Source organism: Pinus tabuliformis, chromosome 6, assembly GCF_031772625.1.
Source record: "Pinus tabuliformis cultivar Carrire ecotype Pingquan chromosome 6, CPIR1, whole genome shotgun sequence".
NCBI lineage: Eukaryota > Viridiplantae > Streptophyta > Pinopsida > Pinales > Pinaceae > Pinus > Pinus tabuliformis.
This window is the reverse complement of record NC_142292.1, coordinates 1,957,388,871-1,957,410,796: the sequence shown is the minus strand read 5'-3', so window position 1 is coordinate 1,957,410,796 and position 21,926 is coordinate 1,957,388,871. Positions and strand designations below refer to the sequence as shown.

The 21,926-nt window shown below is 34.5% G+C and overlaps 1 protein-coding gene across 1 annotated transcript; it reads right to left on the bottom strand.

Annotated features, from left to right (window-relative positions):
• Window positions 1-19,669: 19,669 nt before the first annotated feature.
• Window positions 19,670-21,267, bottom strand: LOC149267005 (uncharacterized). The gene is made up of 4 exons (XM_089397813.1): window positions 20,468-21,267; window positions 20,259-20,351; window positions 20,094-20,161; window positions 19,670-19,982 (listed from the first exon to the last, which is right to left on the bottom strand). The coding sequence occupies exons 1-4, from the start codon at window positions 21,104-21,106 to the stop codon at window positions 19,865-19,867; spliced, it is 918 nt and encodes a 305-aa protein (XP_089253939.1). The 5' UTR covers window positions 21,107-21,267; the 3' UTR covers window positions 19,670-19,864.
• Between the last annotated feature and the right edge of the window lie 659 nt (window positions 21,268-21,926).

Here is a 21,926-nt window from a genome sequence, read left to right as displayed (position 1 = left end):
ATCCAAATGTGCACATGATATTTAAGATCATGTCATTACCATAGCCCTTGCAACATAAAATATTCTTGAGATAGAGGTATTCGTGAAAAACCCATTCACTTGCACAATTGGCCCTTTGATCTTCTCCTCCTTATATACTTAGGTTCTTTGTCAATACCTCAGACAAAAACCATAGTTATGGTGTTGGTAGTCTTGGATGGTATAAATATTCATTGCCATGCTCATTAGGATGGTTGAATACCATGGTAGGAACCCTTGGTATTCATTATCCTTAATAATCGATCCCATACACGCTTTTCCTTATGTGAAAGTGCGTGCATACATATACACTCCTTTTGTTCTACGAACCCACGTGTATACGATATTTGGACAAGGTGAGCCAACATATACTTCTTAAATGATTCTCTTTCTTCAATATTTGGAGTCTGATCTTTAATCCCTTATTGTTAACCTGTTTCACTGTGAACTACCATCATTCATCATATATGTGAGTTTCCATCAAGGACAACACCCGTATGATAATGCCAACAATCTCCCCCTTTGGACTTGATGGCAACCATATTGGTGTTTATTATGTCAAGCTATAGAACCTATTAGATATATGAAAAAACACCAAGATACTCTGCCCCTTTGACATCAACGGAAAATGGTGGACCAAGATATTCTCCCCTGCAGGGATGCACTTATATTCTCTGATCATGCTCCCCCAAAGCTTTCACCGAAATTTCATATGGATGTCAAATGAATTACATGACTCTATCACTCAACTATGTGAGTATGACCATCCTATCCCAATGACTCATACATACCTCAATCACCCAACCAAGTTGGGATATACCAAATATTCATACATGACTAAAAATTTGCAATTATTACATCATGCTTCCCATGCATAGTGGGGTTACAAATTACATCATAGGTATTGACATGACCTTTACATCAAATGATATACATGAAAACTATATAAACAAGATCATGATAGTCATCAACAACTATCATTTACCATATATGATCTGCACCATAAGCATCTGTTAGCAGCATCAAGATCAACAGTGTGTATATGTCCATCATCAAAAGAGTCATCTGAATGAAAACAACTATGTGAATCAAGCAATATAAGTATCATCATTTACCAAGGTCTTCTATTATAATGCCAACAATGCATTATTAGAAGCATATGCTCCCCCTGAACCTGTGCCAACTATTCACTATCATATCTAATCATTGCATTTGTCAATAAGAATCATCAAGGCATCATCATCAACCAATTATTCATAAAGTTATTAACAACTTATGAGGGCCACAAGAACTTCTACATATCATCACCACACAGTAATCATCATCATTCAGAATAGAAAATATAACTGATAATTTACTGAACCATATTAGACCCCTTTTCTTGAGTTTGTCCCAATGCTTCTTCATCAAAACAATATATGTGATTGTGCAGCTTATAACTTGCATATGTACATGACTTGTCTTCATAATAAATGCATATGAGAATTTGAATACTTAAGTCTCACACTTTGAGCTCCCCCTAAGTCTATTATATTTGTATACTATGCTATGCCACATCTTTCTGACAACAATTTCTTCTTCTTCAATACCTACGATTGTGATGATGTTTGCTCCCTTTGGTACGGTGGCCAAAATTTGCTCCTGCATTCCTTTGCTATATATCCAAACTTGTTTCAAGCATAACATATTATATGTTTCATATTCCTTCTATCACAATCAATAGCTTTGTGACCAAACATATTGCAAGAAAAATAATATCCCTTAAACTAACTGGAAATTGATGATCTTTATGTGTGTCAATTATTAGCTTGAACCATTCTACTTTTGCAATTGGCTGCAACATGTCCAAAATTATGACATATAAAACATTCAACATTATTCGTCAGAGGAAAGAACCGATTATCCCTTCCATAGTTAGGAGGAAATGATTTTCTTTGAAGTCTTTGTTTCCTTGGTTGTTGATGGGGTTGACCTCTTATCTCCTTGTTGAGAATTTCAAATTTTTCATTAGAGTTACTTGCCTCATCTTTTGAGACAGATTCATCTTCAATAGTTTCTTGAAAACCAAGACTAGTCTTTATAAGAGGAGAACGCTGAACTTTGATGATTTCATTTAATGTTTCCGATCCTTTAGCAAATCTAAGGTTCATAGTTTTTTTCTTCTCGAGTTCTTTTCTTAAATTACTACTTCACACTCTAATTTTTCATTGTGCTTGTCCTTTTGAGTGAGTTGACGTGTCACTGTGTCTATGATTGTATCCTTTTTTGCCAAACAGATTTTGAGTTGAATGATTTCTTTAAGGATATCTTCATTTCCTAAGGTATCATTTTCATATGCCATTAGTAGTTTAACATCTTGATCATCTTCATCACTATTAGATAAGCCGTCACTATCTTCATGAGTATAATAACTTCTTCTATTACCTTCTATAGAAATCTTGCCTTTGTCATGAGGGCATTTAGCAGCATCATGAACAACTCTTCCACAAGAAAAATTTTTGAAGGGAAGTTTATCTTTGAATCTTCTGAAACCCTGCTGATGTTCCTTCACAAAGTTTACCTCATCTTCTTCTGATATGTATCTTGATTCTTTTAGATATTCCTTTTCTTTTTCCTTTTGAAGAGGCTTTGAAAGTGGCTTCTTTGATTTCTGTTCAACCTCCTTTCCTCATTTCAAAGACAGTTAAAATTCCATGAAGTTGAACAATAGTAACAGATTGTAGATCTTGCTCTTCTTCAATGGAAGATACTTTTGACTCAAATTTAGAAGATAGAGATCTCAAAATTTTCTCAACTATAGTAGCCTCCTTTGTTTCTTCACCCAGATTTCGCATATGATTTACAATCTCATCTACTCATAAGAAATAATTAGCAATACTTTCATCACTATCCATATATAGAGTTTCATTCTAGATTCTAAGAGTTTGGATTTTAGCATGTTTTACCTGGGAGTCTCTGTCATAGCTCTGAATGATTCTGTCCCATATTTCCTTAGTTGTGTTCATCTACATGACTTTGACAAATTCTGATTTTGATAGACTTCTCAATACAGTATTAATGACTTTGGCATTGATTTCATATGATTTCCTTTCTGTTGGATCCATGGGAACTGCTGCTAGATATTGGTATCCTCTTTCGACAATTTCCCAAACCCCAGTTCCAAGTGATTGAAGATAGGCTCTAGTTCTTGTCTTCCAATATATTAAGTTATCTTCGTTGAATATTGGTGGTCTGATAAATCCCATTCCTTTGTGATTGTTCATTTTGAGAGTCTCCCTTCAAGCAATTAAGCTTCTTCTTACGGACATTCTCTAATATCAATTATTGGGAATAATACGGAGAGGGGTGTGAATCAATATTATCAAATCAATAACATTTTCATTTCATAATTGTATTTATATACGCTACTTCAGTGAAGGGAACTTGCGTGTGCACGTAACTGTTCTGAAGGAAACTAGCATATATCCAATGAACTTATGATTTAGTTCATTCTTCATATGTTGATCTTCAATCAGTGCATCAGAACTTTATTAACCATTTGAACAATAACCTTGTGCAGTAATAATAGAATAAACAATCACACATAAGCAACACACATGAACACTAAGATTTAAGGTGGAAATCCAATGCGGGAGAAAAACCACCTGTTGGTGTCATCTCTGTCTTCTTTTAATATAAGAAAAACCTGTTTACAATCTTTTACTGGCACATACTCATACTAGTACAAAGGCACCCACTTGTAGAAGGCTACAACCTTCTTTCATTCTCCAGCTTCTACTGGAAGGGAGCTATAAACACCTAGCTCTTGTACTAGCCAATATGTTTAGTAATACATAGGCGCCAGCCTACAGAAGGCTACAACCTTCACTCATTCTCTAGCTGTTACTCGAAGGGAGCTCCAACCCCCTGATTCTTGTACTGGCCAATATGTTTACCAATATGTAGGCATTGGCCTACAGAAGGCTACGACCTTCCCTCTTCCTCCAGGGACCATGTTCCATAATTATTTAGATAGGATACACCTGGTACACAACAACACAATATGAAGGCCACATTTCATCCAATTTTCATACTGAACCCATCAGCAACATTGGAACTCAAAATCAATAACCACTGCAATACAACCAATCACTACAAACCCATAAACACCGAAGAAAATCACAATCAATCAATCTTAACATTCAAAACATTATCACTAGAACACAGAGAAGAACCCAGAACTTTGCATCAACAACCAGAACCAACTGCAACTTCAAACACCATATTTCATAATGTATACGCTACTTTGAAGTGTTGAACCAGTGTGTATATGCGCCTTCACCAAGGCGAACCAATGTATAGATTTGCAAATACTAACTTAAAACTTCACAACTATTCTAGACTTCAGTCATACCCAGATCATAACATTTACAGAATAAAACATGCATTATCATTTAGATCTAGCCCTTCCATTATTAGACCATACAATGATAAGTCACTTCAGGTTTCATGATACTAATCCAACATTGTATCCAAAGGTCCATGTGATATTTCAGATCATGTCATTACCATAGCCCTTACAACATAAATATACTTCAGATAGAAGTATTCACAAAAAAACCCATTCACTTTCACACTTGGCCCTTTGATCTTCTACTCCTTATATACTTAAATACTTTGTCAATACCTCAGGCCAAAACCATAGTTATGTTGCTGGTATTCTTTGATGGTATCAATATTCTTTTCCTCACTCACTACCATGCATCAATACCATGGTAGGAACCCTTGGTATTTATTATCCTTAATTAACCATCCCACACGTGCTTTTCCTTCTGTGAAAGTGCATGCATATGTATATGCTCCTTTTGTTCTATGAACCCACGCATATATGCTATTTCGACAAGGTGAACCAATGTATACTTATTAAACCATTCTCTTTCTTCAAGCTCTGCATTCTAATCTGTAATCCTTTATTCTTAACCTGTTTCATTGTGAACTACCATCATTCATCATATAAGTGAGTTGCCATCAAGGACAACACTTTTATCATAATTGCAACAAAACATTGCATATTACATGCTCTTTTGCAACACAATGTTCATATTCAGTCTATTCATTCTCTTCTACATGACAACCTTCAACATTCATATTTAGTCTCTTCATTCTCTTCTACACGACAACCTTCTTCTTTGTGTTCATCAAATCAGTGTTGAAGAAATGTTTTTTCCTTGATGGATGAATGGTTGTAAAATTAATTCCAACTATTTTCATTATTTTTGTTGGGTTTCTTCAAACTCTCTCGAAAGAAAATTAGAAATTTAATTGTTCTTTATCACAAGAGAATTAAATTTCTGCTGGTTCTTACCATTTTCATCTTTCTATCTGAGAGATTTTTCTTTCAGCTCAACTATTTCCTTTTTTAAATGAAAAATCTCATGAATGAATTCTCCTAGAGTAATAGACCTTGGTTTTGTATGTTGTTGGTTTCTTTGAAAATGTTTTTTGTTTTTCTCATAAGAAGTGTCAACAAACAATGCTTTAGAAATATTATCTTTTGAGGTATTACCAAGATCTCTGTGTCTGATTTGTAAAAAAGTTTCTAGAAGTTTTTCTTTTAGTTCTACTTCTACAAGCATCTTGATGCCTACCAGAACTTTTGATTCATCATCATCAATAGTGTGTGCCATACACACTTTCTCTTTGGTTGGTGCCTTTTCTGTTTCTGTTTCTGAGCTAAAGTCTGAGTCTATCTCAGAACGGTTGTAGTTGCTCATCAGAATCTGTGCAATTGCACTATTGGACATTCACCTATTCTTCACTATGTTTAGACTCAGATAAACTCGTATCAGATGATTTTAATGAACTGCAACAATTTTTCTTCATCAAGTGTACTTCTTCCTTGAATTGTATTCTAGGTTTTCTAGAGGCACATTTTTATATATTTTTTCCTATATTTGCCCTTGACTCTCTTCCTTGAGGACATTTGTTTGTGGTATGTCCAGTCTATCCACATAACCAACAAGTAATGATATTTTGTTATGAAACCAGCTCAAGAAAAGATAGATCGACGCCTTAGAATTCAGCCTCTTCAAGGGGGCAACCTCCTTTACATTACATAAATGAACAATTCTTCGATGATACAAATGAAAAGACCTCCTTTCTATATATAGGAGTCTGAGGGGTCATAACATAATCAGAGCCGACATAACAATAATAATGTAAGGACACAATAATAACAATAGTGGGCTTCTATGGGGCACAATAGTAACAATATGGGCACTACATGGGTACATCAATATAATAAGTGGGTTGTACTAATAACAATAAGGGGTTACACTAGTAGTATAGGGGCCTAACATGCCCCTCTCCTTCAAAAAGCGTTGTCCTCAACACTTGAGTAGTTCTTGATGCTTCTGTATAAAATGCTTGTCCTCCCATGTGGAATCTTCAGCGGGTAAGTTCTTCCACTTGATGACATACTCTGAAATTGATTGATTTCGTAGCTGTCGGGTTCTTGTTTCTGTGACTACTCCAGGTTCCAATATGATTTTTCCTTCCTCTTCAATTTCTGGCAATATTGTTTGAATTGGGATCTTTTGCAACTTTTGAATAAGTGGCCATACTTCTTCGTCCTTCTTCCATTCATCCCTTGCTTCGTTTATCCAATCTGGTTGGATAATAGAAATAGCACAAAACAATGCTTCCTCATCCTCATCCTTGAAGAGTCTTCCCATTCAGTAAGGTTGCCATTTTTTAAGTGCATGTAGTATTGCCAACATTTCCTTCTCATAAATAGCTTGCTTGAGATGTAGCAATAAAAATACCCAATCACCTACATCAAAACATTTTTCACTACGATTTTGATCTACCTGTTGTTTTGTTTGATTTTTCACCGAAGTGTCGTTATCCTTTAAAATTTGGAGAACTTGTTGTTGATGCTCAATGTGATCTTTCACTGCTTGAACCTTTTTCTTTTTGATATGTCCTTCTAACTCTGGAGTTTGAGGAGTGGTAATTTCTTCCAATCCTTTACAAGGTATGGTCAGATTCATTTCTTGATGCTCGATGTGATCTTTCACTTGAACATTTTTCTTCTTGATATGTCCTTCTATCTTGATACTTTGAGGAGTGGTAATTTCGACCAATGAATTACAAGAAATGGTTGGATTCATTTCTTCTTTCTCGATGTGATCTTTCAATTCTTTCACCTTTTTCTTCTTGATATGTCCTTCTATCTTGAGAGTTTGAGGAGTGGTAATTCTTGCCAATGCTTTACAAGATATGGTCTGATTCATTTCTTCTTTCTCTGGGGTGAGGTCCTAGCGTATATCTTCTTCTTTTGATGTTTCTTGATCCTTTTCTTCCTCCTCTTCATATTCTATATAAAATAATTTCTTCTCAGCACACTTATGACCTTTAGTGCATTTTCTATCACAGTTGTAACAAAGCCCTTTTTCTCTTTTTTCGTCCAATTGTTGTGGTGTAACCCTTGTAGGTTGTGGAAGGCTAGGAGAAACAACACTTCTGTCTTTATAGTTTTGAGGGGTATGCTTCCTAGTTTCCAAAATTTTTCTTTCCAAAATTTCACAAAGCTCTTTCACTCTTTCCAATTGTTGTGGTGTTGCTCTAAAGAAGGTGTTGCTCTTTGTATCCTCATAATGTACTATCATTTCCTCCGTGAAAATTGACCACGTAACAAGTTGTTTACGAGAACAGAGCCCTTCATGCCATAAAAATTCATTTGGTTCTAAATATGAAGATGCGATACATACCTTTTGTAGCAGTGGTACACCATGTAGATCAAAATATTGCTCCATCTGAAGTATCCAATTTACCGGATCCTTGCCATCAAACTTCCTCATGTTGCTTTTTCTTGATTTTAGGAGCTCGAGCTTCAAACGACTGTAACTTTGTACTTTCGGATCTTTAAGTTATGAAATTGGGACCTATGGTATCCCTCTTTCTCCTCTTTCCAATGCCACAAGTCTGACCCAAATCGGATTCTCCAAGGAAGAGTTATGCAAAATCTCCCACAGTGACTTGATTATAGACTAGTTAAGTAGAGCGAAATTGTACGACGTGCCATGAGTCACTGTTTCGAGCCTTGGATCTGAAAAATGCATAAAAGAAACTACAGTCCATCCTCTTTCTATACCTTCTTACGAAATTTCAATCTGATCCCCAGAGAAAAAGTTATGATGATTTTCCCCAGGTCACCTGTTTGGAATGTAATTCAGGAGTATGCAAAAAGACCAACTTCCTCAAAGCATATCTCCGCAAATATAGCGCGAAAAGCTCTGAAATTCGGACCCGATGTTCAACATGATTTCTTCTCAAATTTGTTTTTTTTGCAACTTCTGAAACGTCACAGAAAAATGTTATAGCGAAAATTCCACAATGACCTGTTTGGAGCAGTGAAACCCTAGAATCCAAAGCTCTGATACCAAATGTTATGAAACCAGCTCAAGAAAAGATAGAAAAGATAGATCAATTCTTTAGAATTCAGCCTCTTCGAGGGGGCAACCTCCTTTACATTACATAAATGAACAATTCTTCGATGATACAAATGAAAAGACCTCCTTTCTATATATAGGAGTCCAAGGGGTCATAACATAATCAGAGCTGACATAACAATAATAATGTAAGGGCACAATAATAACAATAGTGGGCTTCTATGGGGCACAATAGTAACAATATGGGCACTACATGGGTACATCAATATAATAAGTGGGTTGTACTAATAACAATAAGGGGTTACACTAGTAGTATAGGGGCCTAACATATTTTTTATTTGAAACTTAAGATGTATATCTTTAGGCACATAGTAGTGTGTTATAGGCACTATTTTATATGATCCTTTCTTGTGCCTATTTCCCTTATGAGGATGACTTTTAGCCGACCATCTATTACCTTTCTTCTGGGATTTTCTGTGTTTTCTTATTTGCGCAATTGGATCATCAATAATCAATCTATATTTATTGTAGATGGATTTGCTATCAAGTATTCTAGACATCTTTTGTAAGGACTTATTGAATTTCAGGCTGGTGCAAAGTCTTACCAAGGCCTTTGTTATGTTTCAATATATACCTCCCCATGTATAGTTGTCAAAATAAGTTTGGAACACTTCTCGTTGTTGGATGTATTCAATAAATTTGGAGGGTAATGTTGCTAAATATTCTTGTTTCCACAGGTCATTCTAACTTTCTTTTACTTTGTATATTCTTTGTGTTGAATCTCTATGGAAATATTCATATTGGGACATTTTCTTACATTTTAGATTCATCAAGATCATCTCATGTTTATTTGGAAATTTTATTGTTTCTCCACACCAATGTTCTAGGATGAATGAGGTTAATGCTCCAATCATATTATTTTGGGGGTGGCCATTTTCATTGTGGATAACATCTCCAACTTCATCCTTAACAAATTCTGCTTCCATTTTTGCAAGTAATTCAAGGGAAGATTCTACTTCCCACCATCTTTGTAGGGTACCTACAAAGCACTAGATGAGAGTTTTGCAAGATTCAATTTCAGATTTTCCTCTCATACACATAAGCTTATATTTAGTATACATCTCGTTAATCATTTTCCTAGTTTGACCAACACTCAAGCCATCAATATTCCATTCTTTTTAAGATCCAGACTCGAAGGTATGAGTTTTTGTCATCTTTCCCTTTCCATTGAGGTCAGGAGTTGGATATATAGTGAATTGGAAAGACAAAGGTTCATATATAGGAAAAATATGTTGTCTTGAGGATCCTGGTTCTTCTTCTTTGGTCATGGTCCCTGTGAAAAGAGAATAGGATTCACTAAAAGATTCTTTGGTGCGAGGGTGTTTATTTGTTTTCTCTTGGGGAAATAGAAATGTAAACCTCTCTACAGGTTTTCAGGCATGTTGAATGGGTACATGGTGGATAAACAACATAGAGGTTGGGATATTTTTATCTTTGAGAGATACAGAAAGTTGCTCAAATTTTTCAGAAATTTTTTCCATAAGAGTTTGAGTAGAGTCGAGCTCAAAGTCTACCTTCTCCTCTAGTCTTTTAATTTGTGTTGTTGATTCTCTAACAAAAGCTTTTAATACAGAAACTGAAAAATTGGCATCATTCAAAGTTTTATTCACACTATTTACAATGATTGATAGTGAGTCAAAAAATTCCTTCTGTTCAGAAATTTTTACCATATTCATCTCTAGCTCTTTAATTGTTGTATTTTTCTATTATATTTTCTCACTCACCTTCTAGATCCTTCCATGTTGGGTCCCTATAATACTAGTGATTACCCCATTACTATTGTAGTTATACCCCTTATTTATATTGTTGTGCCCCTATTACCCACATATTGTTATTTCTGTGCCCCTGAGAATCCCTCTATTATTATTTTTGGGGCTTTATATTATTATTGTTAGGTCGGCTGGATTATATTGTGACTCCTTAGACTCCTATATATAGAAAGGAGGTTTTGTCATTTGTATCATCCAAGAATTGTTCATTTATGTAATATAAAGGAGGTTTCCCCCTCGAAGAGGCAGAATTCTAAGGTGTTAATCTTTCTTTTCTATCTTTTCTTGAGCTGGTTTCATAACATTTGGTATCAGAGCTTTGGATTCTAGGGTTTCGCTGCTCCAAACAGGTCATCGTGGCATTTTCGCTATAAATTGTTTTCTGTGACGTTCCAGAAGTCACACAAAAAACCCATTTGAGAAGAAATCGTGCTGAACCTTGGGTCCAAATTTCAGAGTTTTTCACGCGATATTTTCGGAGATATGATCTGAGGAAGTTGGTCTTTTTGCAGACTCCTGAATTACACTCAAAACAGGTGACCTGGGGAAAATCATCATAACTTTCTTTCTGAGCATCGGATTGAAATTTCGTAAGAAGGTACAGAAAGCGGACGGACTGTAGTTTTCTTTTATATATTTTGTAGAGTCAAATGTTGAAACAGTGACACGTGGCACATCGTACAAGTTCGCTCTACTGAACTAGTCTATAATCAAGTCACTGTGGGAGATTTCGCATAACTCTTCCTTGGAGAATCCAATTTGGGTCAGACTTGTGGCATTAGAAAGAGGACACAGAGGACTACTACAGGTCACAAATTCAGAACTAGATAATCAGAAAGTACAGAGATACATCGGAGGCAATATCGAGCTCCTACAAAGTGAAAAAAGGTGTGTAGATTTTCTTTAATTTTTGCTTAAGCTTGGTTTGAAAATTTATTTTGAAGGAATTCAAAGGGCATATTATAGAATTATTATCGGTAACTGATGCCCCGAGGAAAGAAATGCAAACACCTAGTAAGGAGCGTGAAAGCTCTAGCATGACTCATGAAGAAGAAGAAGAAATGCTATATGATATATCAAAATTACAAGAACAAGTGCAACGAGTGTCACTTGCACAAAAAGCAACAGAATCTAAAATGGATGGTTTAAGGAAAGATGTAGAAGCTAAGATGGATGGTTAAAAGAAAGGTGTAGAAGCTAAGATGGATGGCATGGAAGCTAAGGTGAATGGCATGGACGCTAAAATTGATGGCACGGATGATAAGATGGATAAGTTGCTACAAGAAATAGTCACTAAGGGTGAAAGAGTACTAAAGGAAACTCATGATGAGAACAAAAGAAATGTTAATCATGATTCCGTAGACTCTAATGTTGGATCGAAGACTCACCATGTTCCAAAAATCGATATGAGGAATTTTGATGGCAAGGATCCCGCCACATGGATATTACAGATGGAGCAATTCTTCGATCTCAATAATGTGCAAAACACACAAAAGGTACGTAGGGCAACTTTATATTTGGTACCAAATCAGTTTGTATGGTATCAATGGCTTTGTTCTCGTAAACAGTTTATCACTTGGGCAATTTTTACGGAAGAGTTGATAGCACATTATGAGGATACAAAAAGCAACACTTTTTTTAGCCAATTCATAAGTCTCAAACAAAAGGGTTCAATAATGGAGCACATTGAGGAGTTCCAAAAATTGAACATAAGGGTAAAAGATATTCCAGAGGAGCATAGGATTGATGTGTTCATAGGGTCTTTAAAGGATAATATCCAACATGATGTGCGCCTTTGGGAACCTGATTCATTAGAGAAGGTATTCAGGTTAGCAAGAAAAATGGAAAGCAAAATTATGGCAACTAGGAAGCATACCATTCACAACTATAAAGACAGAAGTGTTGTTTCCCATAGTCTTCCACAACCTACAAGGTTGACACCACAACAATTGGAAGAAAAAAGAGCAAAAGGGCTTTGTTACAATTGTGATAGCAAATACACAAAAGGTCATAAGTGTGCTGAGAAGAAATTATTCTACATAGATTGTGAAGAGGAAGAAGAAAAGGAGCAAGAAAGGTCAAAAGAAGAGGATATATTCTGGGAACAAAGCCTAGATGAAGAACAAATAAACCCGACCATATCTTGTAATGCATGATTATAGACTAGTTCAGTAGAGCGAACTTGTATGAAGTGCCACGTGTCACTGTTTCAATCTTTTACTCTGAAAAATATATAAACAAAAACTACAGTCCGTCCTCTTTCTGTACCTTCTTACGAAATTTCAATCCGATGCTCAGAAAGAAAGTTATGACAATTTTCCCCAGGTCACCTGTTTTGAGTGTAATTCAAGAGTCTTCAAAAAGACCAACTTCCTCAGATCATATCTCCAAAAATATCGCGTAAAAATCTCTGAAATTCGGACCCAAGGTTCAGCGTCAATTCTTCTCAAATGGGTTTTTTTTTGCGACTTCTGAAACGTCACAGAAAAGAAAGTTATAGCGAAAATGCCACGGTGACTTGTTTGGAGCAGCGAAACCCTAGAATCCAAAGCTCTGGTACCAAATGTTATGAATCATATTCCTAGGGCTGAATCATATTTCAATAATGAAGGAATGGCCTAAGCTAAGTTAATAGCTTCTCCTAACATAATTCCCTTGTATGGAGGGAATTTTGTATTTGTTTCTAACTTGCTTCCATCACAAGCTATCCATAAATGTTTTTGTGTAGATGAAGTTTCTACATCTGCCATATGTAGTTTCTATTGTTCCTTTAATTTCTTCTAGACATAAAATGCGATCCATGAGTTTGTTTCTTCCATGTATTTTTTCCATTCCAGTGAAAGAGCATATTTTTCATCAATATATGTGATGCGACTAAATTATTTGGATTTATGATGTGTATAGAGATTTGAATTTTTCATGTTATTCATCCATTCTCTATTGATCTTATGTTTGGGACACCCATCCATGAGGGAGAATAATTTGTACATTTATGGATTGATGGCTTCTTGCAGTCTGGTGGAATAGGATTTTGAAATCTTGAAGATGGAATGATATTGTCATGTCTTTCAACATATCCCAAGCCATATTTTTGCATCCCAAGTGGTCTCATCTTACTAAACATTTAAGTGAGATGGGGGTCTTCATTGTCGAGAGTGGGTAATTCATGAATCATTAGGATAATGTCATGAGGGAATGAAATGCCAGAGAATTTTGGGTTTGGAAATGAGTTTGTAGAAATAGTGGAAGGGGCCTCTCCATTCTTGGGATTATGATTTTTGTGGAGAACTAGATCCATGAGAGATTGTAAGCAAAGTATTGTCTGGCAAACATGACATTTTACTTCGAGAGTGGAAATATGTAATAGCGGAGCGAGTTCAAGTAAATCAACATGTGAGAATATTATAGATGGAGTATTTATAGATGTGGAAGTAGATGGATGACATGAAATATGATCGTGGTTTATATGGTATTTTCGGCTTGACAAGCTTCTTGTATTCTTTTTCAATCCAAATTATATCTTGTAGGCAAGGGCAATGTAGATTTAGTTTGTCCTTCTTATATTTGTGCATTCGTGATACTTTGAACTTTGGGCGACTGAGGTAGATCTCCTACCTAGTTTTCAAGAAAGCTGAGATGTTCTCATTTGATGGTCTGGTGCTCAATATTTTGATTGTGAGCATCTTTTATTACCGGGGTGCTAGATTTTGACTCTTCACTAGGTGTATGCAGAATGTCTAGATATAATGTGTTGGTGTGCCTAAAACACCCTCTAGTATGAACTGAAGTGTTTGTCCTTTTTCTTTTCATATCAAAATCAATAGTTTTGAATTGCAATTGGAGGATGTCCTTAGTGTTCTCATCATACACATATATTGAGAAATTTGGGTGGCAATCAAACCAGACAAGATCATTTGATAAAGGAGCCAAGATACAACCAATTAATGAATCAGTATTTCTGTTATGCGTGAAATCTCTAATAGTAGCCAACACATATGTATTAAGCCCTCTATGGGTTAAATAATTTATTCCCACCCAGGTACAAAAAGATGTAGAGAAGAAGTACCATGTCTTCAAGCTTCTTCCTGAAGCTTTTTTGGACTTAAAAACGAAATGGTTTGAATGGATTCAACATTTTATTGGATCTGAGAGACACATTCTTTAACAGTGACTCTAGTTATAGCTTTCAAATGAAACATAGATAAATCACCATAAACTTGTGATGGGATAATGGAAGGGAGAGTCCATTGGGCTGATGGATGACTTTCTATTAACTCTATTTCTATAGAGTTAATCATTGCATATGATGCACTATGAAACATATTTTCGAATGATTCTTCTTTATGAATTTCTTTGAATGAAACATATCTTCTTCCTGGTTCCATGTTATATTTTGAGAGAGTTTAGAAGATAAATACCTATATGAACTAGACGTTACTGGCTTTGATGCCACTTTAGGGGCTTCCTCCGAAGGAGAAAATGAAGCTTGTTGTGCAATTTCTATGTCTTTTGTGATGAATACACGAACTCTTACACAAACCCGCACATGATCCTCTCGATATTCATGCAATAATGATCTTCAACGGCCTGTTGCCAACATAAGAAAAATGTCCCTCGATCCTTGGTGAACCTCCGGTGAACCTCAGATGAACCTCTCCTCTCACATAATATTTAAAATATCTTAACAGAACATAAAATGATGCGGAACATTTCGAAAAGCTTCTCTCTTTTATTGATTTCAAAAGACAAATTATAATGCTGGAAGACTTAGAGAAACTTCAATGAGAGATAGACTGGTTAGGCATTTACCAGACGCTACACCTCAAATTAAGATGCACTCTAGAGGCTACTTGGCCCTTTATACACTTTGTCTTTGAACTTTATGAAAAAAACACAGACTCAAACTTAATGAGTTCATCCACTTTAGGTTCTTACTAGGGTTGTTATGCCCTGATATGCGGGATTTTCATAATCGACTCTAAAAGAGACTTTATTCGTGATGCAAGCAGATAGAACACAGTTGTTTGCATATGTAGAGTGGGAATATTATCTCAGACTTCAAACAAAAAGACTCTAACTCTTAGACTCTACAACTCTGAATGTCCCAATGAGCCTTGCTTCTCTCTTTTTATAGGATGAGAAGGGGATAAACATCACACAATCATCCTGATATTCTAAGATGTGGATCAAGTCACACCAAAATTCGGAGAAGAGCTCCAAGTATCGAAAAATCAGAAATTTTATAGAGTAGAGATTATTCAAAATCCTACAGAAAAGATATTTACAATGTGGAGATTTTTGTTGTAAAATCCCACAAAAATCAGTCACTATCAAAGTCAAGTGATAAGACATTACTGTACACTGTGGATGGTTTTCAGGAGAAGCCCATGAGAGCCCTTCGAGTTATGTTCCCAATGGATTGGTACCACGGAGTCAACCATTATTATGATGGTATGCTCCACTAGTCTCCCATTTCTTTGTATAAATCCTTCGGACAATCATTGGTTTCTCGAGGATAATGTGATGGTTTACTTTGGTTAAGACTAACCAATGATGATGTCCTCTCATGAAGTAGCCTAATATGTGATCATAATAGTCTTACACGGAAGGTGAAAACACTCCATGCCATTACACTGCATGCACTCTTGGAAATCACTTTGAAAGACTTTCAAAGTACCTTGGATCCATAGTAGTCTTACGTATCCCATACCATCTCCACCATTCATGTATCCAGGTTGGTTGTAACAGTAAATGTGTAATGAAGACATGTCCAAATTTTAATAATGTATAATGTATTTATGATCTTTCTTCTCTACATAACAGATCCCACCAGAGATCTTTATAGCCCTGGAAATTATAGACAATGTCATGAAATAGAAGGCTCGGATCCTTTTGTGGCCACATTCTTCTCGCGGGATGTTCAAGATATCTCGTTCTATTGATAATATAATATTTATGAGATGTTTTGGTTCTATTTCTTCCCGCATTCCATATCAAATTGATATCATGAAAAATTTCCCCTAATGCTTCGTCTACAAGATTAGAATACATCATTCAATTCTTATACACCATATCATGTATCCAAGTGCTGGACATAGGGTAAATCTTTCTTTATAGTACAAGGTGTTGTAAGTCCTGATGAGGCTATCGATTTACATCCATTACTTTGGTGTTTCTTAATTTCCAAGTGGGTTTCCATTTTTCAACATAGATTGGCTAGGAGGTGCTGTCTAGGATATTTCTAAGTTCTTCTTGTTGTGTTTTAGGGTCCCATTCAGTGACAATGACCATTAGATGATTTACTTTTTAAAGATACTCCCGACTCAAAAAATATGTGAGACAGTTTCTTTCTCCCTTTATATGCTCAACATCAAAATCAAAATTTGCAAAAAAGCTTGCAATCTGGCAAACTTGGATTCTCCAAGTGTTTTGATGTATTTTGCTAACACTTTCTTTAAAGTATAAGCATCAATCCTGCGAAGAAACCTTTTATGTATGAGGTTGACGTCAAATTTGTCTATACAATTCCATGCAACTTTTACCTTTTTCCAATTGTAGAATGGTTTTGTTCTGCTTGGTTCCATGTGCCTAAAGCAAACTGTATAACTTGTTCTTCTCCTTCTTTAGTTTTCTTGAGAATACCTCCACATCCAATGTTGTTGTTGTCACTTTCTACAATTTTTGGCAAATCCTCATTTGTAGGATAGAGAATAGGTAAAGTTTTTACCTTAGATTTTATTTTTCTGATGGCATTGGTATGTTATAAAGTTCAAGGCATTGGATCCTTTTTCAATATTTGATTTAACAATTTTCTGTCATGGGCACATCCTTCATAGAAATTTTCGACGTAGTTCAAACAACCTAGGAATCTATGCAATTCTTTTTTATCTGTGATCATATCTCGAAATTTATTAGAAAATTCAAGTGCATGCTTTTGTAATGTGATTTGGCCATCCTCAATAGTATGTCCTATGGTATTTGTTTGAAACAAATCCATTTTCTTCTTTCTTATTCTGAGCCCACTTCTGTTGGCTACTTGTGTAAAAATTTGTACATGTTTGAAATGTTCTTCTACAGATTTAGAGAAGATTAACACATCATCAATATATACAATGAGCCAATCAAAGTATGGCTTGAAAACCTGGTCAATGACCTTTTGAAATTTGGATGGAGCATGTTTTAGGCCAAAGGTCATGACATTCCACTCATAATGGCCACTAGTTATGATGAAGGCAGTTTTGAGTCTATCTTCTTCTTTTACAGTAACGTGCCAAAACCCAAGTTTCATATCAAATTTGGAGAAAACTTTAGCTCATGCTATTCGGCTTATTAGGCTTCCTTTGTGGGGAATAAAATATGTATCATCTGCAAGTAAAAAATTTAGATTTTTTAATTTATGACTAATTTGGGAACACCTCTAATCTGTTTTGAGTGTTTATTTACATAGAACTTGTAGCAGTTCTAGGGATTACTAGATTCTGTCATAAATATAGTTAAGACAATGAAAACGTAATTGTACTTTACTAATTTTTTAAGGTTTCATAATTTTGGTTCCCGCTAGCTCTTTAGGATACACTAAATTATTAGCTTCCATAAGAAAAATTACAAATTGAATTGATTTATTTTTAAATAAGAAGATTCAATGGTTATAAACAAAATAAAATAAAAGTGAAACTCAAGATCAATTTCAAACCAATATCCAATTATCCATTCATTTATAGTGCATTTATAGATATGGCAAAAGCATTGAATCATTGTCCTCTTCCCTCTTTGTAATTAGCAACGAAAAAAAGTCTTGAGAAATTAATTGTGCTCCTCTTTGTAATTTGGTTTTTGTTTTATAAGCGCAAGGAAATTTGGGGTGTCATTTTCTATATATGTATTATATAACTTTTTTCATAATTTATGGATTCAAATAACATGAAATACTGATTTATAAAATGTAATTTCAATTTTATTTATATAATTTATTTATAATTATATTTTAATTAATAGCAATATTATTTTTTATAATATATTTAGTAATTATTAATGTAATTGATATACGAATTATATTAAGTGGATATATTTTATATTAATTAATGTCATTATGTTAGTTTATATAACTATATTGGATATTGTTAACTAAATGGAGGAACATCGAAGTCTATTTGTATAATAACAATATTATTATTGATATAATATATGCTCTAAATCTCTAATAATGACAAGGTCACATAGTTAGCGTTCTCTGCCACTTAATTTAATAAAATAGTTTAATATCACGATGTGTTATATGTAATGTAAACAATAATATAACCGTAAAATGAGCTATATGAATATTTGTTTAACATTTTTTTATTAATTTTTTAACTTCATTAAACATTTTTTTGGTAGATAAAAGTTATATCTATATATATATATATATATATATATATATATATATATATATATATATATATATATAATTGACATTGAAGAGAATGATAACAAGTTAATAATTATTTATTTAATATTGAATGATGGAAATTATTTTATATAATGTTCATATTATAGTAGACATGTCATGCCATTAGAGTATAGATTGATATAATGAGATTTGTATAAATTGTACACATGTTATTGTTACATAATTTTTTCAAATTTATATTTTTTAAATTGAAAAATAAAACCCATAAAAATTGTATATTCAATACTTTACACCAATGAAAAAATGGAAATTTTGAATTTACTTACAAACTATTTGTGTTTATGGTACATAGTAATTAATATATAATGCTACTTTGCAAATTATTTATATTTATTGTACATAATAATTAATGATATAATACATATTTTTTAAATTATTTTTTGTAAATTAAAAAATAAAACCCATAAAAATGGTTTCTTCAATACTTTACACTAATCAAAAAATGGAATTTTTGAATTTAAATACAAACCATTGTATTTATAGTACATAGTAATTACTATATAATGTTATTTTTCAAATTATTTATATTTATTGTATATAATAAATAGTGATATAGTACATATTAATAAATAATAGAGTACACAACAGTCAATTATTCTCATACACAAAAGTCAATTCTTGTTATTATTACATAATAAGAGGGAAACTTTTCAACCAATCATATGATAAATGCAAATAAATTTTATCTACAAATAATAAATTTAATTTCATAAATTTAATTTCATAGTTTATAGTTTTAAATTTTAGACAAGTAAATAAACACTTAATAAAAAAAAATAACGCAAATACAAGTGAATGAAAAATCAATAGAGCCCACTAGTATAATAATTTTTTATTCATTCAATACATGTTCCAAAGAAAACTAATGCAAATACAAGTGAATGAAAAATGAATAGAGCCCAGTAGTATAATAATTTTTTTATTCATTCAATACATGTTCCAAAGAAAGTTCAATACTTGTCCAAATAAAGTGATAAAACGTTCGCAATATACTATTTTTTTATGCCACACACGTTAAGTACGTTAGACGGTGCCCAATTTGTCGTCACCCTGGTCAATGCCTTCACCAAGCAGCACTGTGGATATCATATTCATTGTTCACGCCATTTATTTTTCAGGGTCTCCATACTCTGCATTTAATTATCTGATTTGAGAAACTTGAGAATCGTCTGGTTCAAATCCGTGGGTTTCTCCAGCGGAATAGCATGCCCACAATCTTTTATCACCACAAGCTTACCCTTGTCTCCAATATGCCTGCAAATATCATAAAACTTACTTCTCCGCCGAGAATATAATGTTAAAGATGAGAAATTGATTTCTTTTGAATTAAGGTCAATCGTTCAATAAGGGAACTGAGCTTGTTACCTTTGTAAAACATAGGCCTCCTCCAACCTGCTAAGTCGATCCTTCTCGCCCCAAACTATTAGAACGTCCTGTTCGATTTCAAGAAATTAAATTTCAATCCGTCCTTTGAAAATATTCGCATATTTCGTGAGATTATCGAATATCGTATATGGCTAAGAAACCAACCTGGTTTATTGTTGGCAGTGCCTGCAAATTCTTCGAACCGATGACTATCCCATCCACGAGCTGTGCCCTCTGCTCTCTGTTTCGTTGCGTAGCCTTCGGAGATTTCAAGTTGAAATACAAAGAGTTTTAATAATATTTCAAGATAACATTTCCACGAAACAATGGGAATTGCAATGTAAAAACATGAATATATATATATATATATGTACCTGCCATAAGTCTTCGTATATGAAACTAGGAAGCCATGGCATCTTATAAAAACAGATATTCACGGTGATTTTCAAGCCTTTGGCACTGTTGGGTACAAGGAGGTCTTTAATGCCGGAAAAGCCCAGTTCTTCCAGAAGAGAACCGTTAGTCGACGGCGTCATGCAAATTGCGGAGCTGATGATAATTATGCTTTGGACGAGGTTAGGGTATTTGTGCGCCATCCAGAAGGCAACGAAGCCACCGTAACTATGCCCCACCACGATCACGCTCTCCACTCCGAGACATTGGAGCATACTCCTGAGGCACTCCGCTTGGAAAATCTCAGTCCGCTCGGAGCTGGTGGTGGTAGAGTCCCCAAAGAATACGAGGTCGGGGATGAGGAGATCGAAATGTTTTCCAAGATCGCAAATTCGGGTATCCCATGCAACCAGCCCATCCGCCCCGAAACCGTGAATGAGAAGAAGTTTTGGCCGCTCATTCTCTAAATTGCGTGGTTTGTTACTCCGTAAAACCCAGCAGTGCAGGGACGTGCCATCGCTTAACTGTATTTGCTCAGACTTTAAGCCCAGCGATATCCAGCGAGCTCGCTTCCGTTTCCTTATGAATTCTGCAATACTAAATCCAAATAGGCCTCTCATTTCAACTGTGGATAGATGAAATCTGCTTGATGGCTGGATCCTGGTTCGATATAAATAAAGCTCAAGTCAAACAGCCAAACGGCTAAGCGTAAGCAAAAGGTTGTCTGGTTACTAATCCATATACAGTATAGAATGTTCGCAAAAAGTGGAAATGAGCTGGACACCCATATCGTAAACTTGAAATAAATTGGAACCCATAACAATTAAATAAACATTATTTTTTTTTAATTTTATTTGGGAGCTTAGGATGTTATGACCATCCTCCTATCACCATAGTATGTCATCCGGAAACCAAACCAGCAAAGAAAAATGAGGATTTTAGTATAAAAATTTACGGGGTCAGTCACATTCGTTTAGCGGGTTTCCACTTAGTAACACTGTGCATACGAAGGTGAAATAAAAATCAAATTGAATTTGTTGGGAATTTTTGATAATTCCAAACAAAAATAACAGAGAATAATACTCTACTTTTAACACAGGAAACAGAGTTTTTCACCAAAAAAAAAAACTTTATATTCATTAACGAGACTGTTGTTAAAAAAAGATTCTTACTCTAGTAGAGGGATTACGCCAAGAACTGTTGAGATGAAGTTCCAAAAAAAATTTCACTCTGTCTCTGCTTGAAAAATTAACACACTGTGTTTGCAGTACTGTTCATTACAAAAACACTCTGTTTCTTACTAAAAAGATTTACACTGCTGCGTGTAAAAAAATTTCATTCCCGCGATGCTACGTATTGCGTTTTTCATTCTCAACAAAAAAAAATTACATTCGCGCTTCTACGTATATTGCCTTTCATATTCAACAAAACACACGATAT

What these genes read in the sequence shown, in the direction of transcription:
- LOC149267005 (XM_089397813.1), bottom strand. Translation starts at nt 21,106, where the DNA reads ATGAGAGGCCTATTTGGATTTAGTATTGCAGAATTCATAAGGAAACGG. An exon ending in CACTGCCAACAATAAACCAG is followed by an intron (nt 20,162 to 20,258) that starts GTTGGTTTCTTA and finishes GAAATCGAACAG; the next exon opens with GACGTTCTAATAGTTTGGGG. An exon ending in GAGGCCTATGTTTTACAAAG is followed by an intron (nt 19,983 to 20,093) that starts GTAACAAGCTCA and finishes TGATATTTGCAG; the next exon opens with GCATATTGGAGACAAGGGTA.